The sequence below is a fragment of the Scyliorhinus torazame genome, chromosome 1, assembly GCF_047496885.1.
Source record: "Scyliorhinus torazame isolate Kashiwa2021f chromosome 1, sScyTor2.1, whole genome shotgun sequence".
In the NCBI taxonomy this organism is placed as follows: Eukaryota; Metazoa; Chordata; class Chondrichthyes; order Carcharhiniformes; family Scyliorhinidae; genus Scyliorhinus; species Scyliorhinus torazame.
Window position 1 is genome coordinate 399,453,844 of NC_092707.1, and position 26,486 is coordinate 399,480,329.

A 26,486-nucleotide genomic window follows, 5' to 3' on the forward strand; every position below is an offset into this window, starting at 1 on the left:
AAACTATGTCACTCTTCTAGGATCAACTGTCTTCCTGGTTTTGGGATGACCGCTCTCGATCCCCAAAGGATGACACCATCCTCGCACTTAAGCTCCTCCTTGCAGAGCTGATAAGACTTCATCTCTTCAGAAGCTTTCCCATTTTGCCAACCAGGCAATATCATGGACTTGATCTTTGACAACAAAGGATCCCCGTTCATCCAGTATTTGACTTGCTGTGCTGTGACGGACAGGGAATCCATAAAGTTGAGGCCATCACAATCTCATGCAATGCTGGGGGTTGGTGTTCTTTCAGGTAATGGAAGGTGATTTGAGGTATCTGCATTGGATGTGTGAGATGCTGGGTGAGGCTCGAAAGTACACTCATAGGCTATTAGGAACAACGCCCACCGCTGAATTGGGGACGTAAATATTCGGGGGACAGCCTGGTCTTCCTTGAAAAGTCCTAAACGCAGCTTATGATCTGCAATAATGGTGAAGTGGCGGCTGTATACACATTGGTGAAATTTCTTAATGCCATAAATGATAACTGTGGAAGGGAAATTAATGAGTTGCCCACTTAGAAGCATGCTGGGAATATTGTCCATATGTTAACACTGCTTTTGAGCTAAAATAAGTACGTCAGGCAATGTAAACAAAATACTGCTTAGTATTTTGTACTCGGCCTTATTATGATAACAAGTTGTTCGTCCGAAGGACAACAAAATGCAAACTCGAGTTGTTTTTAAACCAAGGGCAAAACATTCGTATTTCCGCTTGCATTTGTTCCCACGGTTTATCTCTATAAAGTTGTTTATTTCACACAATAAATATAATGGTTTTTAACTGTATAATTCAGAGCACTGTGGAATGGCTATGCAGCCAGACTGTGGGCCTCTCCGCAAATACTTGTGTCAAATAAATTTCCTGAATCGAAGCCTGGAAGAATTTGTCTTTATTATAATTTCCATGACAATGGCCAAGCCTTTCTTTTCTGTCTGTGAACATTCTGGTTCCGCATCAGGTAAAGTTTTTGATACATATCTAATGGGTCTCTCGGACCCATCTTCCATTACATGAGGTAATACAGCCCCAACTCCATACGGTGGCACATCACATGTAAGCATTATATTTTTCTTTGAATAAAAATGTACTAAAAAACTTGAAGATTGAAGCACTTGCTTCACTGGGCTGAAAGCTTCTTTTTGTGGATTCTTCCAGTTCCATTTTTGGCACTTCTTCAACAACACATGTAACAGAGCTCGCAACGTTGATAGGTGAGGGAGGAACCATCTGTAGCAGTTAACCATTCCCAGGAAAGACCGGAGCTCAGATATGTTCTTCGGGGTTGGTGCTTCTTTAATGGCTCTCACTTTATCTCCATTTGGTGCGGCTCTTGAGCATCTGCCCTGTATCCAAGATAAACCACCTCATTCGCCTGAAAGGTGCACTTTTCTCCCTTCAGGCCCACTCCTGCTTCCTGGAACCTCCTCAGTGGACCCTCGAATCAGGACATCTTCTCAGTAAACAATACCTTTGGGCTACCTTTGCAGAAAACTCTCTATAATCCACTGGAAGATGGTACAAGCTGACGAAACCCCAAAGGGTAAGCGTGTATATTGACACAGTCCTTTGTGACATAAGTTCTCGTCGTCTCATATAGTTCCAATTGTTGGTCGGCGAGGCTTGTGTCCAAATTAGTATATGTCAGACCCCCAGCTAACTTTGCATAGGTCCGCTATTTTGGGTATGGGGTACAAGTCCACTCCACAGCTTGAATCACCGTTAACTTACGATCTGCACAAATTCTGATTATCTTGTCGGGTTTACAAACTGGTACGATGGGTGCTGCCCACTCAGCAAATTATACAGTTTGCTGAAGCCCAGATCTTCCAATCACCGCAATTCTAATTCAACTTTTTCCACTAACGCATAAGGCACGGGCCTTGCCCTAAAAACCTTGGTGTAGTGTTCGGATCTACATCGATCCTAACTTGTAATCCTTTAATCTTTCCAAATTCTTCTTGGAATACTTCTTGCTCCATCATTAAGACTCACTCAGGCCCCTTCTTTAATCTTAAAGTTCTCCAGCCAGCTTAATTTTATCTCCCAGAGCCAATCAAGTCCCATCAAGCTCGGTCCCTTGCCTGACACCACCATCAGTGGAAACTGTGCTACTGCTATCAGTAACTCACAGGGTTATCATTGTTCCTACTACCTTTATAACCTCTCCGGTATATGTGGTAAATTTTGCTGTAGCATTCAGCAATTTTAGGGGTGTATCTCTTTCTTTCTAAGACCGCGGTGTAGGTACGTTCGTTCATAACAGCAGCTGATGCCTCCGTGTCCACCTCATTTTTAGTGGCCGGCCATTTACTATCAGCACGACTGTGATGGGGGCTACCTTTCCCACACCCGGACCACTCAGCTCCTTTGAATTTACACACTTCATTAGCCATGATAAATTGCCCCTTCGTGTCCAAAATGGTTAGGTTGGGTTCTGGGTTACGGGGATATAGTGGGGGCATGTATCTGGACACGGTGCTTCACACTCTTTCGGGAGTTTAGAAGGATGCGAGGGGATCTGATCGAGGTGTATAAAATACTAAAAGGGATTGATAAAGTAAACAAAGACCAAATGACCCTTGTGCGGCAATCTAGAACAAGAAGTAATGGATAAAGGTTGAGAGGCGGTAGATTTAAAACTGAGATGAGGAGGAACTACTTCTTGAAGAGGGTGGTGAATTTGTGGAACTCACTGCCCGTAGTACGGTGGAATCTGAGTCATTAAATGGTTTCAAGAAGGAGTTAAATTAAAAACAGGATAAAGGGAAATGGGGAACAAGTAAGGAGGTGGATTTGAGACCTGGAAGTGGTCGGCCATGATCTGATTGAATGGTGGAGCAGGCGCGAAGCGCTGAATTGCCCACTTCTGCTCCCAATTCCTATGTTCCAGTGTTCCTATGTGAATCTGATCGCATCATATTGAGGGGCGGGGACGATCGCAAACCGAGATCTCACTTTTGACCTTGTGATATTTAGCCGCCATGGTGGGTTTTGTGCCAGTGGATAATGGGCCTGTTAAATCGAGCCTTTGGAATTTTCAGGTGACACAGCAATTAATTTAATTAATGTGAACTGGGTTCAATGGAAATAACAATGATTCTGTTTGAATTTGGTTGTGAAATTCCTCACTGAAAAATGGACCCAAAACGAAGCAGAGAAGGAATTACATTTATGTAGCACCACTCACAACTTCAGGATGTACCAGCACCGTTTATAAAACAAAGAAGTACCTTTCGAAGTGTGGTCACTGTCAGTATTTAAGAAATACAGCAGCCAATATGTACACAGCAAGCCACGTGTTAGATGACCAATTAATGAGGTTTCGTTGATGTTGGTTGAGGGATAAATGACTTGGTTTTGACTAGGGCTTTGGGATCCTTTAAATTCAGCCGGAGGGTACAGTTAGAGCCGTGGTTTAATGTTTCATCCGGAAGACGGCACCTCAATAGAGCAGCCCTCCCGCAGTACTGCAGTGGAATGGCAACATGACACAGCTGACTCAAAATAACTGGGAGGGGGGGGGGTTCTTCCTTCTTGGGATGTGGGTATCACTGGCTGGGCCAGTATTTGTAGCCCGTACCCGGCAGCATATTTCGTGGTGGAGGATGAGACCCGTCATTGGCCGGCTTCAGGCTTTCCTGATCTCACTTCTGGCAATGGGGGTTTCCCATTGTTCGAACCCTTCACCATCAGGGAACCCGCGGCAGGGGTTTGCTGTCAGCAGGACTGGATAGGTCCCGCCAGCGGGAATGGCCAGAAAGTCCCACCCTTGGAGTAAGTGGGAAGGTGAACACGATGATCGAGTCTGCGGGCAGCGTTTGTACGAGAGGGCGATAGGGTTGTCCTTTTCTGTGCGATGAACATGTTTCTTTGCAAACAACTGACTCCTCGTATATGGAGTCAGCACAATGGGAGGATCAGTCAGTCTTTCACCTTCCACTCGGTCACTTGTATCTGTGGCAGGGTGAGCGCAATCAGTGGTAGCGTTAGAATCAGGAATAGGCCAACCCAGGCCCTTGTAGCCTATCCTGCCATTTGCATTTCATTGGATCGGTTTTGATCCGCAATCTCACATTATGAAATTTGCACAAAACTCAAATCAATCCGAATTGTAATTCTGCAAGGGCAGGGAAATATGGAGCAGAAAACTTCATGGAATAATTCCAATCTGTGATAGTCATTGTTCTTTTCTACATGCGGAACAGACACAGGTGACCAAGTGCACATCACATTAATCTTTTTAAATCACATTGGAACTGTAAATGCTTACTACTGTCTGGAATTAAAATGAGTCATCAGCACATTTGAAATTTGTTACTTCTTCTGATTGAACAGTCAGAATTTTAATGAGTAAGAGTTAATTAAGACAAATTGTCACGGAAACAAAAAAGATATATCAATTTCATTTGTAAACTGCTGTGGTGCAAATATGTTATTCATGACCATTTATTTATTGAATAAATAACTATTATTTGCTGTCTCAATTTTTCGACTATAATTTTACAGATCCCATGTCACTTGTTGAAGAAGACCAGGGCTGTCTTCTCCAGTTTCCTGGAAGATATTTATACCGCAACCAACGTCATTGGAAAAACACTGAAAACAATCATTTACTCAATTTGCTGCTTGTGAGATCCTGCTGTGCGATGGATGGCTGCCATGTTTCGTACAATACAACGGTGACTACAATTCAATGGCAATGGGGCTGCCGGGTCATTCTGAGGTTGTGTGATATAAATGCAAGTAATAATAATAATCTTTATTCGTGTCACAAGTCAGCTTACATTATCACTGCAATGAGGTTACCGTGAAAATCCCCTAGTCGCCACACTCTGGCTCCTGTTCAGGTACACAGAGGGAGAATTCAGAATGTCCAATTCACCCGTCTTTCGGGACTTGTGGGAGGAAACCGGAGCACCCGGAGGAAACCCACGCAGACACGGGGAGAACGTGCAGACTCCGCACAGACAGTGACCCAAGCCGGGATCGAACCTGGGACCCTGGTGCTGTGAAGCAACAGTGCTAACCACTGTGCTACCGTGCCGCTCGTACGTCCCTTCTTTGTGGTTTTCATAGATTCCCTACAGTGCAGAAAGAGGCTATTTCGCCCATCAGGTCTGCACCGACGACCCGAAGGAGAACCCTACCCAGTCCCACTCCCCCCCCCCCACCCCCCCCAGTCTCCATCCCCGTAACCCCACAAAACCTTTGGACACTAAGGAGCAATTTTGCATGGCCAGTCCTCCTAACCTGCACATCTTTGGACTGTGAGAAGAAACCGGGGCACCCGGAGGAAACCCACACAGACATGGGAAGGAAGTGCAAACTCCACACAGCCAGTCACCCAAGGTCAGAATCGAACCCAGTTCCCTGACGCTGTGAGGCTGCAGTGCTAACCACTGTGCCACCATGCTGCCATTCGTACTGAGGAACAGTGCTCAGCAAAATAACAAGTAGGTGCAGGATTACAGACTATCAGTTTTATTTCCTAAATGTGAATTTCTGGAGCCTCTCAGTTATAAATGAATATGGGGCTGATAGGAAAATAGCATACATTGAAGGGGGGTACAAACAGAATTTGCAGCCCTCTTACAATTCCTTAATTTGCTCAATTTGGTTTCATTTGAACTGTAAAGTTAATTTCTGATAGGCTAGTAATATTTGAACTTGTTATATTGGCCTTCGCTTGTTCACATCACCTCAGGGGTCCCAGTGGTTTGATACAGCCAAAGACCTTTATGTCTGAGAGTTCATGAAGACCTTTGACAACAGAGCTTACTGCCTGATCTACATTACTTGAGGCAATGGGGAATTAAATTCATAAGCACCAACTTTGACACAGCTCTCTCCAATTGTGCTGCTGATAGATTCCAAAGGTTTCTCACTCCGAAACTGTGCAAATCTGCTCAAGCTCTCCCACTGCGTGCGCAGTCATCTCATTATCACATAGATGGCAGCTAATCAGCCTTAATAACGCCACCGCACTTTAAGAGATGCAGTTTATCACCTTAAAAGGGCTATGGGTATCATTGTGAAAAAGGAATAGAAAGAAGCCTTTCACATCATCAGTGAATCCTAAAGCAATTTACAGCCACTTAAATACTTTAGAAAATGTAATTGCTGTTACAAGACAGGAAACACAGCCACCAATACACAGACAGCAAGCTCCCACATATAGCAAAATAGCGGTTTATAAAATAAAAACAGAAAATGCTGGAAATGTTCAGCGGGGCAGGCTGTATCTGCAGAGAGGAACAGAGTCAAACGTTTCAGGTCGATGACCCTTCCTCCGAACTGGCACATGATAGAAATGTAATTTGTGTTGAGCAAGTGAAAAAGGGGAGGGGAGGAAGAACAAAAGAAGAGGTCTGAGGTAGAGTAGAGGGCGGGGAGAACAAATGACAAATATATGGATGGTACAAAAGCCATGCGGAGCGGTAATGGGCATAGTAAATAAAGAGTGAAGAAAGAAACTAGATAAAATTAAACCATCAATACAAAGCATAAAACAAAACAAAGGCAGAAGTTGTGATCTAAAGTTGTTGGACTCAGTGTTGAGTCCAGAAGGCTGAGTCAAAAAACGAGGTGCTGTCCCTTGAGCTTGCGTTGAGTTTCATTGGAACACTGTAGCAGGTCAAGGACAGAGAGGTCGGAGTGGCAGCAAGGTGGAGAATTCAAATGACAAGCAACAGGAAGCGCGGGGTCATAGAAACATAGAAAATAGGAGCAGGAGGAGGCCATTCGGCCCTTCGAGCCCGCTCCACCATTCATTATGGTCATGGCTGATCATCCAACTCAACAGCCTAATCCCCCATATCCTATTATCCTTTGATCCCCTTTGCCCTAAGTGCTATATCTAACTGCTTCTTGAACACATGCAATGTTTTGGCCTCAACTTCTTCCCGTGGTAATGAATTCCACAGGCCGACCACTCTCTGGGTGAAGAAATCTCTCCTCACCTCTGTCCTAAATGGTCTACCCCGTATCCTCAGACTGTGACCCCTGGTCCGGACACACCAACCATCAAGAACTACCGTGTCTAGCCCCATTAGAATTGTATAGGTTTCTATGAAAATCCCCCTCATTCATCTGAATTCCAGTAAATACAATCGTTCCCGATTCAATCTCTACACATACGTCAGCCCCGCCACCCCAAATATCAATCTAGTAAACCTTTGCTGCACTCCCCTCATGACTAGAACATCCTCCCTCAGATAAGGATCCAAAAACTGCACACAATATTCCAGGTGTGGCCTCACCATGGCACTAATATAATTGCAACAAGACATCGTTGCTCCTGTACGCGAATCCTCGCGCTATGAAGACCAATATACCATTTGCCTTCTTTATCGTCTGCTTTACCTGCAGGCTCATTTCAGCGACTGGTGTACGAGGACACCCAGGTCTTGCTGCACACTCCCCTCTCCTAATTTATGGCCATTCAGTTAGTAGCCTGCCTTCTCGTTTGTGTTATCAAAGTGGATAACCTCGCATTTCTCCAAATTATACTCATGCTTGAGGACTGAATGGAGATGTTCCATAAAGCTGCCCCCCAGTCTGCATTTTGTCTCCTTAATGTGAAGGAGGTCACATCGTTACCGTGAATACAGAATACTAAATTGAAAGAATTACAAGTAAATCACTGTTTCACTTGGAACTGAGTGTTTGGGACCTTGGGTCATGGGAGGAGGAGGGGAAAGGGACAGATGTTGCATCTCCTGCTCCTGCATGGAAAGATGCCATAGGGAAGGGAGATGGTGTTGGGAGGAGACTGAGGAGTGGAGCTGGACATTACAGAGGTAACGGTCTCTTCAAAATGCTGAAAAGGGAGACCAAGAGGAGATGTGTTTAGTAGGTGCCTTAATCTGGAGGTAGAAATAACAAAGGATGACACAATGGATCCATTCCATCCTCCCTGTTTCTCACTCTCCATCGCAGCTTTACAGAAATGTATCCTTCCAGACTCAAACTTCCAATACGTCTTAATTTTTTTTAACAATGAGGGTTTTCCTGCTAGTGTGGTTGACAAGTCTTCACTGCATCCAATCTATTTCAAACAATTCCGCTCTGACTCCTTCTCCTCCTTCCCTTCAAGTCGTGGTCCACATTGGCACTAACGACATAGGTAGGAAAGGGGACAAGGATGTCAGGCAGGCTTTCAGGGAGCTAGGATGGAAGCTCAGAACGAGAACAAACAGAGTTGTTATCTCTGGGTTGTTGCCCGTGCCACATGATAATGAGATGAGGAATAGGGAGAGAGAGCAATTAAACACGTGGCTACAGGGATGGTGCAGGCGGCAGGGATTCAGATTTCTGGATAACTGGGGCTCTTTCTGGGGAAGGTGGGACCTCTACAGACAGGATGGTCTACATCTGAACCTGAGGGGCACAAATATCCTGGGGGGGGAGATTTGTTAGTGCTCTTTGGGGGGGATTAAACTAATGCAGCAGGGGCATGGGAACCTGGATTGTAGTTTTAGGGTACGAGAGATTGAGAGTATAGAGGTCAGGAGCACAGATTTGACTTCGCAGGAGGGGGTCAGTGTTCAGGTAGGTGGTTTGAAGAGTGTCTACTTCAATGCCAGGAGTATACGAAATAAGGTAGGGGAACTGGCAGCATGGGTTGGTACCTGGGACTTCGATGTTGTGGCTATTTCGGAGACATGGATAGAGCGGGGACAGGAATGGTTGTTGCAGTTTCCGGGGTTTAGGTGTTTTAGTAAGCTCAGAGAAGGAGGCAAAAGAGGGGGAGGTGTGGCGCTGCTAGTCAAAAACAGTATTACGGTTGCGGAGAGGATGCTAGATGGGGACTCTTCTTCCGAGGTAGTATGGGCTGAGGTTAGAAACAGGAAAGGAGAGGTCACCCTGTTGGGAGTTTTCTATAGGCCTCCAAATAGTTCTAGGGATGTAGAGGAAAGGATGGTGAAGATGATTCTGGATAAGAGCGAAAGTAACAGGGTAGTTATTGTGGGAGACTTTAACTTTCCAAATATTGACTGGAAAAGATATAGTTCGAGTACATTAGATGGGTCGTTTTTTTGTACAATGTGTGCAGGAGGGTTTCCTGAAACAATATGTTGACAGGCCAACAAGAGGCGAGGCCACATTGGATTTGGTTTTGGGTAATGAACCAGGCCAGGTGTTGGATTTGGAGGTAGGTGAGCACTTTGGGGACAGTGACCACAATTCGGTGACGTTTACGTTAATGATGGAAAGGGATAAGTATACCCCGCAGGGCAAGAGTTATAGCTGGGGGAAGGGCAATTATGATGCCATTAGACATGACTTGGGGGGATAGGTTGGAGAAGTAGGCTGCAAGTGTTGGGCACACTGGATATGTGGAGCTTGTTCAAGGAACAGCTACTGCGTGTTCTTGATAAGTACGTACCGGTCAGGCAGGGAGGAAGGCGTCGAGCGAGGGAACCGTGGTTTACCAAAGAAGTGGAATCTCTTGTTAAGAGGAAGAAGGAGGCCTATGTGAAGATGAGGTGTGAAGTTTCAGTTGGGGTGCTTGATAGTTACAAGGTAGCGAGGAAGGATCTAAAAAGAGAGCTAAGACGAGCAAGGAGGGGACATGAGAAGTATTTGGCAGGTAGGATCAAGGAAAACCCAAAAGCTTTCTATAGGTATGTCAGGAATAAAAGAATGACTAGGGTAAGAGTAGGGCCAGTCAATGACAGGGATGGGAAGTTGTGTGTGGAGTCTGAAGAGATAGGCGAGATACTAAATGAATATTTTTCGTCAGTATTCACTCAGGAAAAAGAGAATGTTGTGGAGGAGAATGCTGAGACCCAGGCTATTAGAATAGATGGCATTGACGTACGTAGGGAAGAGGTGTTGGCAATTCTGGACAGGCTGAAAATAGATAAGTCCCCGGGGCCTGATGGGATTTATCCTAGGATTCTCTGGGAAGCCAGGGAAGAGATTGCTGGGCCTTTGGCTTTGATTTTTATGTCATCATTGGCTACAGGAATAGTGCCAGAGGACTGGAGGATAGCAAATGTGGTCCCTTTGTTCAAGAAGGGGAGTAGAGACAACCCCGGCAACTATAGACCAGTGAGCCTCACGTCTGTTGTGGGTAAAGTCTTGGAGGGGATTATAAGAGACAAGATTTATAATCATCTAGATAGGAATAATATGATTAGGGATAGTCAGCATGGCTTTGTGAAGGGTAGGTCATGCCTCACAAACCTTATCGAGTTCTTTGAGAAGGTGACTGAACAGTTAGACGAGGGTAGAGCAGTTGATGTGGTGTATATGGATTTCAGTAAAGCGTTTGATAAGGTTCCCCACGGTAGGCTATTGCAGAAAATACGGAGGCTGGGGATTGAGGGTGATTTAGAGATGTGGATCAGAAATTGGCTAGCTGAAAGAAGACAGAGGGTGGTGGTTGATGGGAAATGTTCAGAATGGAGTTCAGTTACAAGTGGCGTACCACAAGGATCTGTTCTGGGGCCGTTGCTGTTTGTCATTTTTATCAATGACCTAGAGGAGGGCGCAGAAGGGTGGGTGAGTAAATTTGCAGACAACACTAAAGTCGCTGGTGTTGTCGACAGTGCGGAAGGATGTAGCAGGTTAGAGGGACATAGATAAGCTGCAGAGCTGGGCTGAGAGGTGGCAAATGGAGTTTAATGTAGAGAAGTGTGAGGTGATTCACTTTGGAAGGAATAACAGGAATGCGGACTATTTGGCTAATGGTAAATTTCTTGGAAGTGTGGATGAGCAGAGGGATCTAGGTGTCCATGTACATAGATCCCTGAAAGTTGCCACCCAGGTTGATAGGGTTGTGAAGAAGGCCTATGGAGTGTTGGCCTTTATTGGTAGAGGGATTGAGTTCCGGAGTCATGAGGTCATGTTGCAACTGTACAAAACCCTGGTACGGCCGCATTTGGAGTATTGCGTACAGTTCTGGTCACCGCATTATAGGAAGGACGTGGAAGCTTTGGAGCGGGTGCAGAGGAGATTTACCAGAATGTTGCCTGGTATGGAGGGAAAATCTTATGAGGAAAGGCTGATGGACTTGAGGTTGTTTTCGTTAGAGAGAAGAAGGTTAAGAGGAGACTTAATAGAGGCATACAAAATGATCAGGGGGTTAGATAAGATGGACAGTGAGAGCCTTCTCCCGCGGATGGAAATGGCTAGCACGAGGGGACATAGCCTTAAACTGAGGGGTAATAGATATAGGACAGAGGTCAGAGGTAGGTTCTTTACGCAAAGAGTGGTGAGGCCGTGGAATGCCCTACCTGCAACAGTAGTGAACTCGCCAACATTGAGGGCATTTAAAAGTTTATTGGATAAGCATATGGATGATAATGGCATAGTGTAGGTTAGATGGCTTTTGTTTTTTGACTTCCCATGTCGGTGCAACATCGTGGACCGAAGGGCCTGTACTGCGCTGTATCGTTCTCTGTTCTATGTTCCCAGAATGATGATAGTATTTCTCTTGCACCCCACCACTCTCCGTATCCATTATCCAGCTCCTTTCCCATTTACATCCAGAACTTTCATGGGACAAAGCCTTATTAGACTTTGCCTCCTCTCAGTATCCTCTGCCAAAACAAAAGCACAGTCCAAGTCAGATTAAACGAATGATAATTGTACTGCACTCGTTTTTATTCTTATACATGTAACACATTAGGGATACAAACATCCAGGTTACAGGATTAAGCGGCAGGAATGGGATTGACTGGAATGTTCTATAGTGAGCCAACATCGACTCGATGGCCGAATGTCCTCAGTATGTGGCATAATGACACCATTTAAAGGACCAAGATTTGGGATCCATCCATTAACCAATTTCCATTGCGCACTGAGTAGATTCGAGAAGGGACCCTTCTTATTCTCTTAGATAATAATGGTTCTGATTGATCTTCAGTTCAAAGTTCACTCTCATGACTTGAACTTAAACTCTTAATCCACATGGACAATCCAGTGCAGCACTGGGTCAATCGGCGACTATCAGAGGTGCTGTCTTTCTGACGACACATCAAGCCAAGGCCCATTCTGCCCTCTGATGTGGCCATTAAAAGATTCCGCTGTCATGTTTGTGTAAGAGTGGAAGAAACCTCTTCAGTGCCCTGGCCAACATCGATCCCTCAACTAACATCATTACAACAGATGGTCTCATCACCGTCACATCGCTGTTGGTGGGAGCTTGCTGTGTACACATTCACTGCTGCATGTCCGACGTTACGACAATGGCTACACTACACTTCGTTGTAAAGCAATGTTATGAGGTTGTGAAAGGTGCGATATCAGTCTTTGGCCACCAAGTCACAAGAGAGACATTCAGCCCTGAAAAGTGGTGCGGGGGAAGGTCAGGAGACTACTGCCTGAGTTCCGAGGACTCAGTTATGAGGAAAGATCAGAGAAGCATAGATTATTCCACCCTTCAAAACGACAGCCTAAAGGGGATATAGTTGATCTACATACGTTACCGAACATGTAATCGAGAAACGGTGCAGCTAAGCCATTAATTCCAACCAAACTGTGACAGCAGCACAATGGAGCACAAGTTCAAACTATTGCAAGGAAAATTTCAGGCTCAGGCCAGGAAATTCATCTCCAAACAAAACTCACAGGCTGATCATTTTTATGTCAGCGAGAGTTGAATTCTGAGTATCTCTGTGACATGGACAGTGATGGAAAGGGACATGCAAACGCATTTCACAAGCAGAGAAGGGGAGATTGTCAGGGTTCATGGGTGAAAAGGGAATATTTTGGAATGTTGCGAGCAGTTTTGGGCCCAGTTTCTAAGGAAGGATGTGCTGGCCTTGGAGGGGTCCAGAGGAGGTTCACAAGAATGGCCCCTGGAATGAAGAGCTTGTCGTTTGAGGAACGGTTGAGGAGTCTGGGTCTGTACTCATTGGAGTTTAGAAGGATGAAGGGGGGTCTTATAGAAACTTACAGGATACTGCGAGGCCTGGATAGAGTGGACGTGGAGAGGATGTTTCCTCTAGTAGGAGAAACTAGAACCAGAGGACACAATCTCAATCTGAAGAGATGATCCTTTAAAACAAAGATGAGGACGAATATATTCAGCCAGAGTGTGGTGAATCTATGGAACTCTTTGGCGCAGAAGGCTGTGGAGGCCAAATCACTGAATGCCTTTAAGACAGAGATAGATAGGTTCTTGATTAATAAGGGGATCAAGGGTTATGGGGAGAAGGCAGGAGAATGGGAATGAGAAACATAGCAGCCACAATCGAATGGCAGAGCAGACTCGATGGGCCGAGTGGCCTAATTCTGCTCCTATACCTTATGGTCTTAAGGATGCCGATTCAATGCATCACCTCAACCTTTCTTGTTGCAGAAAGGTCAACTGGTGTTTGGGGCGTGCAGATGCAACTAGAGTCAAGTGGAGTGGGGGCATGGGGAGAGGGGGATGAGATAGCATGAGGTTACATCGAGATGAAGCAAAATAAAAGATAATGTCCCGCTGAATTAAGCTTCACGCCACTGACTCCTGCTTGAGGCTGTGGCCATTGCTGATGGTATTCCTGTTGCTGCTTCTCACGGACGTCATGCGCATGGCGGAGGTACTCTGGAAATAGCTGTTTGATATTGAGGGTTGGCGCCTCTGACACCTGAGATGGCTGTTGAAATGCCTTCGAAAACTCTCGCTCAGAAGGTACAAGGCGAAGGGGTTCACGCAGGAGTTAGAGAAGCTCAACACACGGCCCAGGACAGTGACCATGAGGTGCCCCAGGGACGGGTCAATCTCACCATAGTGGAAGGAGCGGTACATATACAGGACGTGGTTGGGGAACCAGCACAGGGCAAACAAGCCGACAAACACCAACACAATCTTCGCCAGACGTTTCCGGGTTTCCATCTGGAAAGAGAAACAGGGAAAGAGAAAGAGAAAGAGTAACGCAGGGGAAGGTGAAATCAGTGGGCAGAATCAAATGACGCCAAGAGATGCCAACAATTATGTCACCCCTTGCCCTCTCTGTCAACCCAAATGGCTTCTCCAGCTCCAAGCATTTCAACTTTAGCAGGGAGCAGGGATAATGGGCTTCCCAAAGTTATCCATGGAATGTGTGCAAGGTCACCATTTGCTGCCCATCCATAATTGTCGCTCAGCTGAACCATTTGCGAGGCCATTTAAGAGTCAATCGCATCGTTGTCAGTCTGGAGTCAGATGTCGGCCAGGCCAGACTAGGTTGGAAGCTTTCCTTCCCTAAAGGGCATTTGCAAACCAGATGAATTTTTGCGATAATTGATGATGGTGTCATTATTGAGACTCACTTTTAATTCCGGATTTATTAATTGAATTTAAATTCCACCAGTGGCCATGGTGGGATTTGAACACGTGACTCAGAGAATTAGGCCTCTGGGTGACTAGTCCAGTGACATTACTGCTACACCACCATTTCCCCCGTCAAAGTGTCCAAAGGATAAATCCATTTCTGTACAGAATCATAGTCCTTTACAATGAAGCACAGGTGGCCAACTGAATGGTCTTTTCCACGCAGCTAACCCACATACTGTGCACCTCAAGCATTCCCTGTTGTCTCTCTATCGCCAAAGGTAGTGGATAACAAAACCCACATATTCCATTCATGTAAGAAAGCCAAATTATCATCACTGCATACCACGGGTAGCACGGTGGCGTAGTGGGTTAGCACTGCTGCCTCACGGCGCTGAGGTCCCCGGTTCGATTCTGGGTCCATGTGGAGCTTGCACATTCTCCCCATGTTTGCGTGGGTTTCGCCCCCACAACCCAAAGGTGTGCAGGCTAGGAGGATGAGCCACACTAAATTGCCTCTTAATTGGAAAAAAATGAATTGGGTACTCTAAATTTAATTTTTTTTCAAAAAATCATAACCCAAAGTTACTTGAACTTCATTATAATTAACACAGTTTCCCCCAGATTATACTATCATTAGTCAATGATTAAGTGGACAAGAGAACAAATGAACAAGTTTTAAACTGAAGGATGCACTGTTACATGAGCAATGCTACAAGAGGAATATGAATCTATTTCATATATATCAGACATTAAACATCAATTAATCAACCACTAAAAGGAAGTGGCTTTCATGGATTATGACACAGCAGGCAAGTTTATTAATCTGTTGTCTTTTTCTGTTTGCTTGTTCCAGCTTTGTTCTGTCATCTGATGTTGAAATCATAAAAATATTATTCATCCCAACAAGATCATTTCCTCGATCAACTCCCCTCCAATGCCTGTTTTTCAAAGAGGTCACAAAGATGATTGATGAAGGTAGGGCAGTGGATGTTGTCTATATGGACTTCAGTAAGGACTTTGATAAGGTCCCTCAATGCAGACTGGTACAAAAGGTGAAGTCACACGGGATCAGAGGTGAGCTGGCAAGATGGATACAGAACTGGCTAGGTCATAGAAGGCAGAGAGTAGCAATGGAAGGGTGCTTTTCTCATTGGAGGGCTGTGACTAGTGGTGTTCTGTAGAGATCAGTGCTGGGACCTTTGCTGTTCGTAGTATATATAAATGATTTGGAGGAAAATGTAACTGGTCTGATTAGTAAATTTGCAGACGCCACAAAGGTTGGTGGAATTGCGGATAGCGATGAGGACGGTCAGAGGATACAGCAGGATTTAGGTCATTTGGAGACTTGGGAGGAGAGATGGCAGATGGAGTTTAATCCGGACAAATGTGAGGTAATGCATTTTGGAAGGTCTAATGCAGGTAGGGAATATACAGTGAATGGTAGAACCCTCAAGAGTATTGACAGTCAGAGAGATCTAGGTGTACAGGTCCACAGCTCACTGAAAGGGGCAACACAGGTGGAGAAGATAGTCAAGAAGGCATACGGCATGCTTGCCTTCATTGGCCGGGGCATTGAGTATAAGAATTGGCAAGTTATGTTGCAGCTGTATAGAACCTTAATTGAAAATGAAAATCAAATGAAATGAAAATCACTTATTGTCACAAGTAGGCTTCAAATGAAGTTACTGTGAAAAGCCTCTAGTCGCCACATTCCGGCGCCTGTTCGGGGAGGCTGTTACGGGAATCGAACCGTGCTGCTGGGCTGCCTTGGTCTGCTTTCAAAGCCAGCGATTTAGCCCTGTGCTAAACAGCCCCCTATTAGCCCCCTAATTAGGCCACACTTGGAGTATAGTGTTCAATTCTGGTCGCCACACTACCAGAAGGATGTGGAGGCTTTAGAGAGGGTGCAGAAGAGGTTTACCAGGATGTTGCCTGGTATGGAGGGCATTAGCTATGAGGAGCGGTTGAATAAACTCGGTTTGTCTCACTGGAACGACGGAGGTTGAGGGGCGATCTGATAGAGGTCTACAAAATTATGAGGGGGATGGACAGAGTGGATAATCAGAGGCTTTTTCCCAGGGTAGAGGGGTCAATTACTAGGGGGCATAGGTTTAAGGTGCGAGGGACAAGGTTTAGAGGAGATGTACGAGGTAAGTTTTTTACACAGGGGGTCGTGGGTGCCTGGAACTCGCTGGCAGAGGAGATGGTGGAAGCAGGGACGATAGTGACGTTTAAGGGGCATCTTGACAAATACATGAATAGGATGGGAATAGAGGAATACGGAGCCCGGAAGTGTAGAAGCTTTTAGTTTAGACGGGCAGCATGGTCGGCCCAGGCTTGGAGGGCCGAAGGGCCTGATCCTGTGCTGTACTTTTCTTTGTTCTTTGTTCTTTGACTGCACCCTTCATGTTCCCAAACCTGCTACTACCATTTGTTGAATCAGGCTGCTGTCCAACTTTTACAAGTCTCCCCCTCCCTCTCGCCTTCCTGCACTCCAATGTCACATGGTAAGATTGCAGTACAGGTACGTGTGTGGAAGGTTACCCAGCCTATCGAGCCATAAAACCCCCGTCTCCCCATGCTCCACACCATCACGGCACATTTCTATCCCAGGGATTCATCACTACTACCATCTCGGAGTGTCAGGGAGTCCAGGATTCCATGCACGAAGGCTGCAAAACCTGTTAAAAATTCAGACATGGGCTCGTAAGTAGCAAGTTACGTTTATCAGGATCCTGACTAGAACATAGAGCATAGAACATAGAACATTACAGCGCAGTACAGGCCCTCCGGCCCTCGATGTTGCACCGACCTGTGAAACCACTCTAAAGCCCATCTACACTATTCCCTTATCGTCCATATGTCTATCCAATGACCATTTGAATGCCCTTAGTGTTGGCGAGTCCACTACTGTTGCAGGCAGGGCATTCCACGCCCTTACTACTCTCTGAGTAAAGAACCTACCTCTGACATCTGTCTTATATCTATCTCCCCTCAATTTAAAGCTATGTCCCCTCGTGCTGGACATCACCATCCGAGGAAAAAGGCTCTCACTGTCCACCCTATCCAATCCTCTGATCACCTTGTATGCCTCAATTAAGTCACCTCTTAACCTCCTTCTCTCTAACGAAAACAGCCTCAAGTCCCTCAGCCTTTCCTCATAAGATCTTCCCTCCATACCAGGCAACATTCTGGTAAATCTCCTCTGCAACACTTTCCAATGCTTCCACATCCTTCCTATAATGCGGTGACCAGAATTGCACGCAATACTCCAAATGCGGCCGCACCAGAGTTTTGTACAGCTGCAACATGACCTCCACAGGCCACCACCCGACCCTTGCACGCAGAGTTCCCGCCGGCTGTGAGCAGGTGTGGACGGCGCCGGCAGGACTCAGCATTTTAACTGCGGCCACTCGGCCCATCCCGGGCCGAGAATCGGCGGACCGGCCGCGGAGAGCGGCCCGCAACCGGCACTGCGCCAAACACACCGGGGCCAATGGTGCCGATTCTCCGCTCTGCGGAGAATCGCCTGTCAGGACGGCGTGACCCGGTCGCAGGGATTCTCCGGCCCGGCTCCGGGCTGAGAGAATCCCGCCCCAGGTTTCACAACGCGACAACAGCGCTAAGCGCCGTGTTTTTCTGAAAGGTCGGGAAGTATTGGCAAGGAGCAACACCACCAATGAGAAGTGGATACCTGCCATCATCTTATCACAGACAAGGCCGGTCTCCTACACCATTCAAACTCGGGATGATGTTGTGTGGAGGAGACACACTGATCGACTTTTAGCAATTAGAACTAGTTTGCCAAAGACAATCAACCAAGCGTCCACAACAAACTGTGCCAAGTGAAACCTAGACATCCCTGAGAACCTGACAATACCAGAAACTCTTTGGAAAACAGTGCCCCAGTCGAGGATATCAAGGATACTTCAGCACTGAGGCAACCTGCGAACACCACATCAGCTCTGGTATGGACAACGCCCAAACTAAACCGAAAACACCAGCCGTTACAGTCAACACGAAAAAGCAGACACCAGGGGCGAAATTCTCCTACCTGCCCCGCCACATTTCTGCCCCGACCGGCTGGCGGGAGTCTCCGTAACACCGGCCGGTCAATGGGGTTTACCATTGTGGGGCAGCCCCATGCCGTCGGGAAACCCCCGGGCGCCGGCAAAATGGAGACTCCCGCCGGCGGAGAATGATGCCCCTGAGGTTTGCCGATAACCACACAGAAATCAACACTCTCTGAAATGCCTAACTTATTGACGCTTGCGTTTATTAATTGTTCATAATGTAAATTATGACTTTTTTTAAAAAAAATTTAGAGTAGCCAATTATTTTTTTCCAATTATGGGGCAATTTAGCGTGGCCAATCCACCTACCCTGCACATCTTTGGGTTGTGGGGGTGAAACCCACGCAGACTCGGGAAGAACGTGCTTCACACAGACAGTGACCCGGGGCCGGGATCGAGCCCGGGTCCTCAGCGGCGTAGGCAGCTGTGCTAACCACTGCACTACCGTGTCGTGTAAATTATGATTGTTAACGTTATATTGTGGTTCATTGCATCAACCTCTGATGTAAAGGGGAACGAAAGTGTTGCTTATTCATGTTTGTTCCCAGTTGGAACAAGGTCACTTTAAGTGTTCAGTCACGTGACATACTGATGATGTCATCGGCAGTTTGGGAAGGCTATCAGTCAGTCTACACTGGCAACCTGTGTGACAACACCTTCCCAATAAAGCTCTTGTTTATTTTGTATCTTCATGGTCTGCAAACTTCTCTTTTGAAATACCATAATCTGCGTCAGACCTTCTCCAAAGAGTGAGAATCTAACAATCTCCATTCATTATGCTATCACTGTCGAATCCCTCACCATTAATATCCTCAGGGTCACCATTGACCAGAAACTGGACTGCCCGAGCCACATAAATACTGTGGCTACAGGAGCAAGTTTGTGGCTAGATAATCTGTGGTAAATAGCTCATCTCGTGGCTCCGCAAAGCTGGTCAACTACCTACACGGGACAAGTCAGGAGTGTGATGGATTGCTCTCCGCATGGAATGAAATGAAAATGGCTTATTGTCACAAGTAGGCTTCAAATGAAGTTACTGTGAAAAGCCCCTAGTCGCCACATTCTGGCGCCTGTTCGGGGAGGCTGTTATGGGAATCGAACCGTGCTGCTGGCCTGCCTTGGTCTGCTTTAAAAGCCAGCGATTTTGCCCTGTGCTAAACAGCCCCTGGCTGGATGAGTGCAGCTCCAACTACATTAAAGAAGCTCGACACCATCCAGGACAAAGCAGCCCACTTGATTGGCATCCCACCTATCCACCAGCTTAAACATTCGTTCCCCCCACTACCAGCGAAAAGTGGCAGCCATGGGTGGCCATCTATAAAATGCACTACAAAGAATTCAGCCAGTCTCCTTCAATGGCCCCTTCCAACCCACGACCTCTACCATCTGGAAAGACAAGGACAGCAGACACATGGGAAAACCAACATCCGGAATTTCCCCTCCAAGCCACTCACAATCCTAACTTGGAACTACATCGCCCATTCCTTCACTGTCGCTGGGTCAAATTCATGGCAATCCCTCCCTGGCAGCACTGTGGGTGCACCTACACCACATAGAATCATAGAATTTACAGTGCAGAAGGAGGCCATTCGGCCCATCGAATCTGCACCGGCCCTTACATGAACTGCAACGGACCAAGGATGAGGTTCACCGCCACCTTTTCCAAGGGAGTTAGGGATGGGCAACAAATGCTGCTCTAGCCAAGGATGCAACACCTGATGAATGAAGATTAAAAACAATTACACTGGCTACAAACAATTTCTAAACCGGATTTGGAGCTCCCTCCCTCAACCTTTCCGTCTCCCCAGTTTTCTCTCTCCTCTAAGGTGCCCCATAAGAACTATGAAGATACAAAATAAACAAGAGCTTTATTGGGAAGGTGTTGTCCCTCATCCAGTCATGTGGAGAGCAATCCATCACACTCCTGACTTGTCACGTGTAGGTAGTTGACCTGCTTTGTGGAGCCATGAGATGAGCTATTTACCACAGATTACCTAGCCACAATATTTCCTTATCCAACTTGGTGTCAAAACTAGTTGGATAATGCTAGGTGCCTTGGGATGTTTTACTCCATTGATAGCACCGGTAAATGTTGTTGCTGATTGCCGACAAGACAGTGAATTGACAGAACATCAAAGATCAGGCATATTTTTTTGCAGTTTGAAAGTTGTGTTGACTTGAGAGGCTGACATGTCAGAACCTGCATTTACAGGAATGGAGATCGCTGCTCAGCATCTGCATAATTGCGTGTGAGAAATTGGTGTTGCTGCTCACAGGGCTGGCAGAGCGGGATATCAAACATGTTTTCAATTAGTAAACATTTTGCATGAGCACATTTAAAAGAGTGGTTCCACTGAACCATTTATTCAAATATTTACAGCCCATATTAATGACTTGGATGAAGTGGCAACTATCGGTGAGACAGAAAGCAAGTCATGAGGAGGATACAAAGGCCGGGAATGGGCGCCCGTATTTGTATTGGGTGCAAAAATCCCACGAGAGGCTAAAAGCGAGATTCTCGCTGACGGGATCTCGCAGCGCGTTTGTCCCCGTCCCCCCCCCCCTCCCCCCCACCACCCACCCACCCTCCACCCCGATCATTGGCTCAGGTCCAGAAAAGTCAGGGTTTAATTTAAATACATTTCAATATCATTAGTGACCAACCCCGCTGTATCGTCCCCCCACATTGGAATTTCCCCACAGGTTTTTAAGAAACATGAACCAGGCAGAGGGTACCTGCCTGGGGTGCACTGTGTGGTCCCTGGGGGGGACGGGGGGACGACACACACGACATGTCTGAGCAGTAAGTGGCACTGCCCTGGCTCTGCCCCCTGACATCCAAGCAGGGTGCTGGAGGTATTCCTCTGGGGAGTCACATGGGTGGAGGTCCAGTGGGCTGGGGGGATGGGGATCACCCAGCAGCATGGGGTGGCTTCAATGGGGAGGGGAAGACAGAATCCCGCCCCCAACAAACAGCGGGAAACATGACACTGGGTTTCCAGAGAATCCAGCCCATGATGTTTTCCATGACCACTCTCCGTATCAAAATGCTTTGCAGCCGTTTAAGTGCTTACGAAGTGCAGTCACACAATCCCTCTGTGGCCTTGCCCCTTTCCCTAGCTCTGGAATTGCCTCCAGCTCCACAACCCACTGGGATACCTGCGCATCAAAAGGAAATTGGATGGGCAGGTGCAAGAAATAAACTTGCAGTATTCCCAGGACCGCATCCGGGAATGGGGCTGACTGCATTGCTCTGCGAGCAGTCAATATGAAGCTGATGGGCTGAATGGCCTCCCTACATGCTGCAAACAGGTCCTGCCATTGTCAACCGGGTTTCCCGCTGAATGCACCGCTCGCCACTGGGGAACCATGAACAGCCGGAAAGTTCCGGGCTCTGACTCCTCCAATTCTGGTCTTTCAAACAGAGGCCATCATCCTCAATTTGAAGCATTAAACATTAACATTAGGGCCCATGCCTCCAGCTGCCTGGGCCCTAAGCTCTGGTATTCCGTCCCTAAACTCCTTCACCTCTCTCCCCTCCTCTAAGATGCCCCCTACCCTTTTGACCAAATATTTATTCTGATTACGCTCAGGAGAAGCACCTTGCAATGTTCTATTATGTTACAAAGTTATATACTGTAAATCGTGACATATATCCTGACATGCATATAAGACATCCCCATTTGTCCAGCCCCAGAAATGATGTTTATGCATATACTCAGCATATAATTCAAACACCTTTTCTTATGGGGAGGCAATGACATAGTAGCAAAGTCACTGGAACAGTGATCCAGAGACCTAGCATAATGTTCTGGAGATAAAAGCAAATTACTGCGGATGCTGGAACCTGAAAGAAAAATAGAAAATGCTGGACAATCTCAGCAGGTCTGAGCTCTGGATACTTGGGTTCAAACCCCACAAAGGCAGCTCGAGCAACCTTGCTTCAATTTATAAAAAGAAAATTCTTGAATTGAAAACTAGTCTCAGCAATGATGACCAATGACGACTATTATTGATTGTTGCAAAAACCCATCTGGTTCTCGAATGTCCTTTAGGGAAGGAAACCCGAGACACTACACGTGTAGCGTCTCCCACCCACCCTCTTCCTCTAACCTAATAATAAGACCCATTGGTCTGAGGTAAGTGCCATATTATATTATTATTATATTTTTTAAATTTTTATTTATTTATTTATTAACCAGATCTTGGTTAGAAGTTAGAGGGATGGCAGGGAAGGGAGTGCAATGTTCCACCTGCAGGATGTTTGAGGTGAGGGATGCCGTTAGTGTCCCTGCTGATTTTACCTGCAGGAAGTGCAGCCATCTCCAGCTCCTCCAAGACCGAGTTAGGGAACTGGAGCTGGAGTTGGATGAACTTCGGATCATTCGGGAGGCAGAGGGGGTCATAGATAGCAGCTTCAGGGAATTAGTTACACCAAAGATTGGAGATAGATGGGTAACTGTAAGAGGGACTGGGAAGAAGCAATCGTTCCCCTGAGTAACAAATATACCGCTTTGGATACTTGTGGGGACGACGACTTAGCAGGGGTAAGCCATGGGGTACGGGCCTCTGGCACGGAGTCTGTCCCTGTTGCTCAGAAGGGAAGGGGGGAGAGGAGCAGAGCATTAGTAATTGGGGACTCGATAGTCAGGGGCACAGATAGGAGATTTTGTGGGAGCGAGAGAGACTCACGTTTGGTATGTTGCCTCCCAGGTGCAAGGGTACGTGATGTCTCGGATCGTGTTTTCTGGGTCCTTAAGGGGGAGGGGGAGCAGCCCCAAGTCGTGGTCCACATTGGCACTAACGACATAGGTAGGAAAGGGGACAAGGATGTCAGGACAAACAGAGAACGAGAACAAACAGAGTTGTTATCTCTGGGTTGTTGCCCGTGCCACGTGATAATGAGATGAGGAATAGGGAGAGAGAGCAATTAAACACGTGGCTACAGGGATGGTTCAGGCGGGAGGGATTCAGATTTCTGGATAACTGGGGCTCTTTCTGGGGAAGGTGGGACTTCTACAGACAGGATGGTCTACATCTGAACCTGAGGGGCACAAATATCCTGGGGGGGAGATTTGTTAGTGCTCTTTGGGGGGGGTTTAAACTAATGCAGCAGGGGCATGGGAACCTGGATTGTAGTTTTAGGGTACGAGAGATTGAGAGTATAGAGGTCAGGAGCACAGAATTGACTTCGCAGGTGGGGGCCAGTGTTTAGGTAGGTGGTATGAAGTGTGTCTACTTCAATGCCAGGAGTATACGAAATAAGGTAGGGGAACTGGCAGCATGGGTTGGTACCTGGGACTTCGATGTTGTGGCCATTTCGGAGACATGGATAGAGCAGGGACAGGAATGGTTGTTGCAGGTTCCGGGGTTTAGGTGTTTTAGTAAGCTTAGAGAAGGAGGCAAAAGAGGGGGAGGTGTGGCGCTGCTCGTCAAAAACAGTATTACGGTGGCGGAGAGGATGCTAGATGGGGACCCTTCTTCTGAGGTAGTATGGGCTGAGGTTAGAAACAGGAAAGGAGAGGTCACCCTGTTGGGAGTTTTCTATAGGCCTCCAAATAGTTCTAGGGATGTAGAGGAAAGGATGGCGAAGATGATTCTGGATAAGAGCGAAAGTAACAGGGTAGTTATTATGGGAGACTTTAACTTTCCAAATATTGACTGGAAAAGATATAGTTAGAGTACATGAGATGGGCCTTTTTTTGTACAATGTGTGCAGGAGGGTTTCCTGACACAATATGTTGACAGGCCAACAAGAGGCGAGGCCACATTGGATTTGGTTTTGGGTAATGAACCAGGCCAGGTGTTAGATTTGGAGGTAGGTGAGCACTTTGGGGACAGTGACCACAATTCGGTGACGTTTACGTTAGTGATGGAAAGGGATAAGTATACCCCGCAGGGCAAGAGTTATAGCTGGGGAAGGGCAATTATGATGCCATTAGACATGACTTGGGGGGAAAGGTTGGAGAAGTAGGCTGCAAGTGTTGGGCACACTGGATATGTGGAGCTTGTTCAAGGAACAGCTACTGCGTGTTCTTGATAAGTACGTACCGGTCAGGCAGGGAGGAAGGCGTCGAGCGAGGGAACCGTGGTTTACCAAAGAAGTGGAATCTCTTGTTAAGAGGAAGAAGGAGGCCTATGTGAAGATGAGGTGTGAAGTTTCAGTTGGGGCGCTTGATAGTTACAAGGTAGCGAGGAAGGATCTAAAGAGAGAGCTAAGACGAGCAAGGAGGGGACATGAGAAGTATTTGGCAGGTAGGATCAAGGAAAACCCAAAAGCTTTCTATAGGTATGTCAGGAATAAAAGAATGACTAGGGTAAGAGTAGGGCCAGTCAAGGACAGGGATGGGAAGTTGTGTGTGGAGTCTGAAGAGATAGGCGAGATACTAAATGAATATTTTTTGTCAGTATTCACTCAGGAAAGAGAGAATGTTGTGGAGGAGAATGCTGAGACCCAGGCTATTAGAATAGATGGCATTGAGGTACGTAGGGAAGAGGTGTTGGCAATTCTGGACAGGCTGAAAATAGATAAGTCCCCGGGGCCTGATGGGATTTATCCTAGGATTCTCTGGGAAGCCAGGGAAGAGATTGCTGGGCCTTTGGCTTTGATTTTTATGTCATCATTGGCTACAGGAATAGTGCCAGAGGACTGGAGGATAGCAAATGTGGTCCCTTTGTTCAAGAAGGGGAGTAGAGACAACCCCGGCAACTATAGACCGGTGAGCCTCACGTCTGTTGTGGGTAAAGTCTTGGAGGGGATTATAAGAGACAAGATTTATAATCATCTAGATAGGAATAATATGATTAGGGATAGTCAGCATGGCTTTGTGAAGGGTAGGTCATGCCTCACAAACCTTATCGAGTTCTTTGAGAAGGTGACTGAACAGGTAGACGAGGGTAGAGCAGTTGATGTGGTGTATATGGATTTCAGTAAAGCGTTTGATAAGGTTCCCCACGGTAGGCTATTGCAGAAAATACGGAGGCTGGGGATTGAGGGTGATTTAGAGATGTGGATCAGAAATTGGCGAGCTGAAAGAAGACAGAGGGTGGTGGTTGATGGGAAATGTTCAGAATGGAGTTCAGTTACAAGTGGCGTACCACAAGGATCTGTTCTGGGGCCGTTGCTGTTTGTCATTTTTATCAATGACCTAGAGGAGGGCGCAGAAGGGTGGGTGAGTAAATTTGCAGACGACACTAAAGTCGCTGGTGTTGTCGACAGTGCGGAAGGATGTAGCAGGTTACAGAGGGACATAGATAAGCTGCAGAGCTGGGCTGAGAGGTGGCAAATGGAGTTTAATGTAGAGAAGTGTGAGGTGATTCACTTTGGAAGGAATAACAGGAATGCGGAATATTTGGCTCATGGTAAAGTTCTTGGAAGTGTGGATGAGCAGAGGGATCTAGGTGTCCATGTACATAGATCCCTGAAAGTTGCCACCCAGGTTGATAGGGTTGTGAAGAAGGCCTATGGAGTGTTGGCCTTTATTGGTAGAGGGATTGAGTTCCGGAGTCATGAGGTCATGTTGCAGCTGTACAAAACTCTGTTACGGCCGCATTTGGAGTATTGCGTACAGTTCTGGTCACCTCATTATAGGAAGGACGTGGAAGCTTTGGAGCGGGTGCAGAGGAGATTTACCATGATGTTGCCTGGTATGGAGGGAAAATCTTATGAGGAAAGGCTGATGGACTTGAGGTTGTTTTCGTTAGAGAGAAGAAGGTTAAGAGGAGACTTAATAGAGGCATACAAAATGATCAGGGGGTTAGATAGGGTGGACAGTGAGAGCCTTCTCCCGCGGATGGAAATGGCTAGCACGAGGGGACATAGCCTTAAACTGAGGGGTAATAGATATAGGACAGAGGTCAGAGGTAGGTTCTTTACGCAAAGAGTGGTGAGGTCGTGGAATGCCCTACCTGCAACAGTAGTGAACTCGCCAACATTGAGGGCATTTAAAAGTCTATTGGATAAGCATATGGATGATAATGGCATAGTGTAGGTTAGATGGCTTTTGTTTTTTGACTTCCCATGTCGGTGCAACATCGTGGGCCGAAGGGCCTGTACTGCGCTGTATCGTTCAATGTTACATGTTCTATGAAATCAGCCGTCCTCACCTGGTCCA

The 26,486-nt window shown here is 46.6% G+C and overlaps 1 protein-coding gene across 1 annotated transcript in view; it reads right to left on the bottom strand.

Annotated features, from left to right (window-relative positions):
• Nucleotides 1-11,625: 11,625 nt before the first annotated feature.
• The window catches only part of nmbr (neuromedin B receptor), a 112,202-nt gene continuing 97,341 nt past the window's right edge, over nucleotides 11,626-26,486 (bottom strand). Inside the window, exon 3 of the mRNA XM_072513752.1 lies at nucleotides 11,626-13,879. Within this exon, the coding sequence (XP_072369853.1) occupies nucleotides 13,496-13,879 (384 nt within the window). The 3' untranslated portion in view covers nucleotides 11,626-13,495. The remainder of the gene's footprint in view (nucleotides 13,880-26,486) is intronic.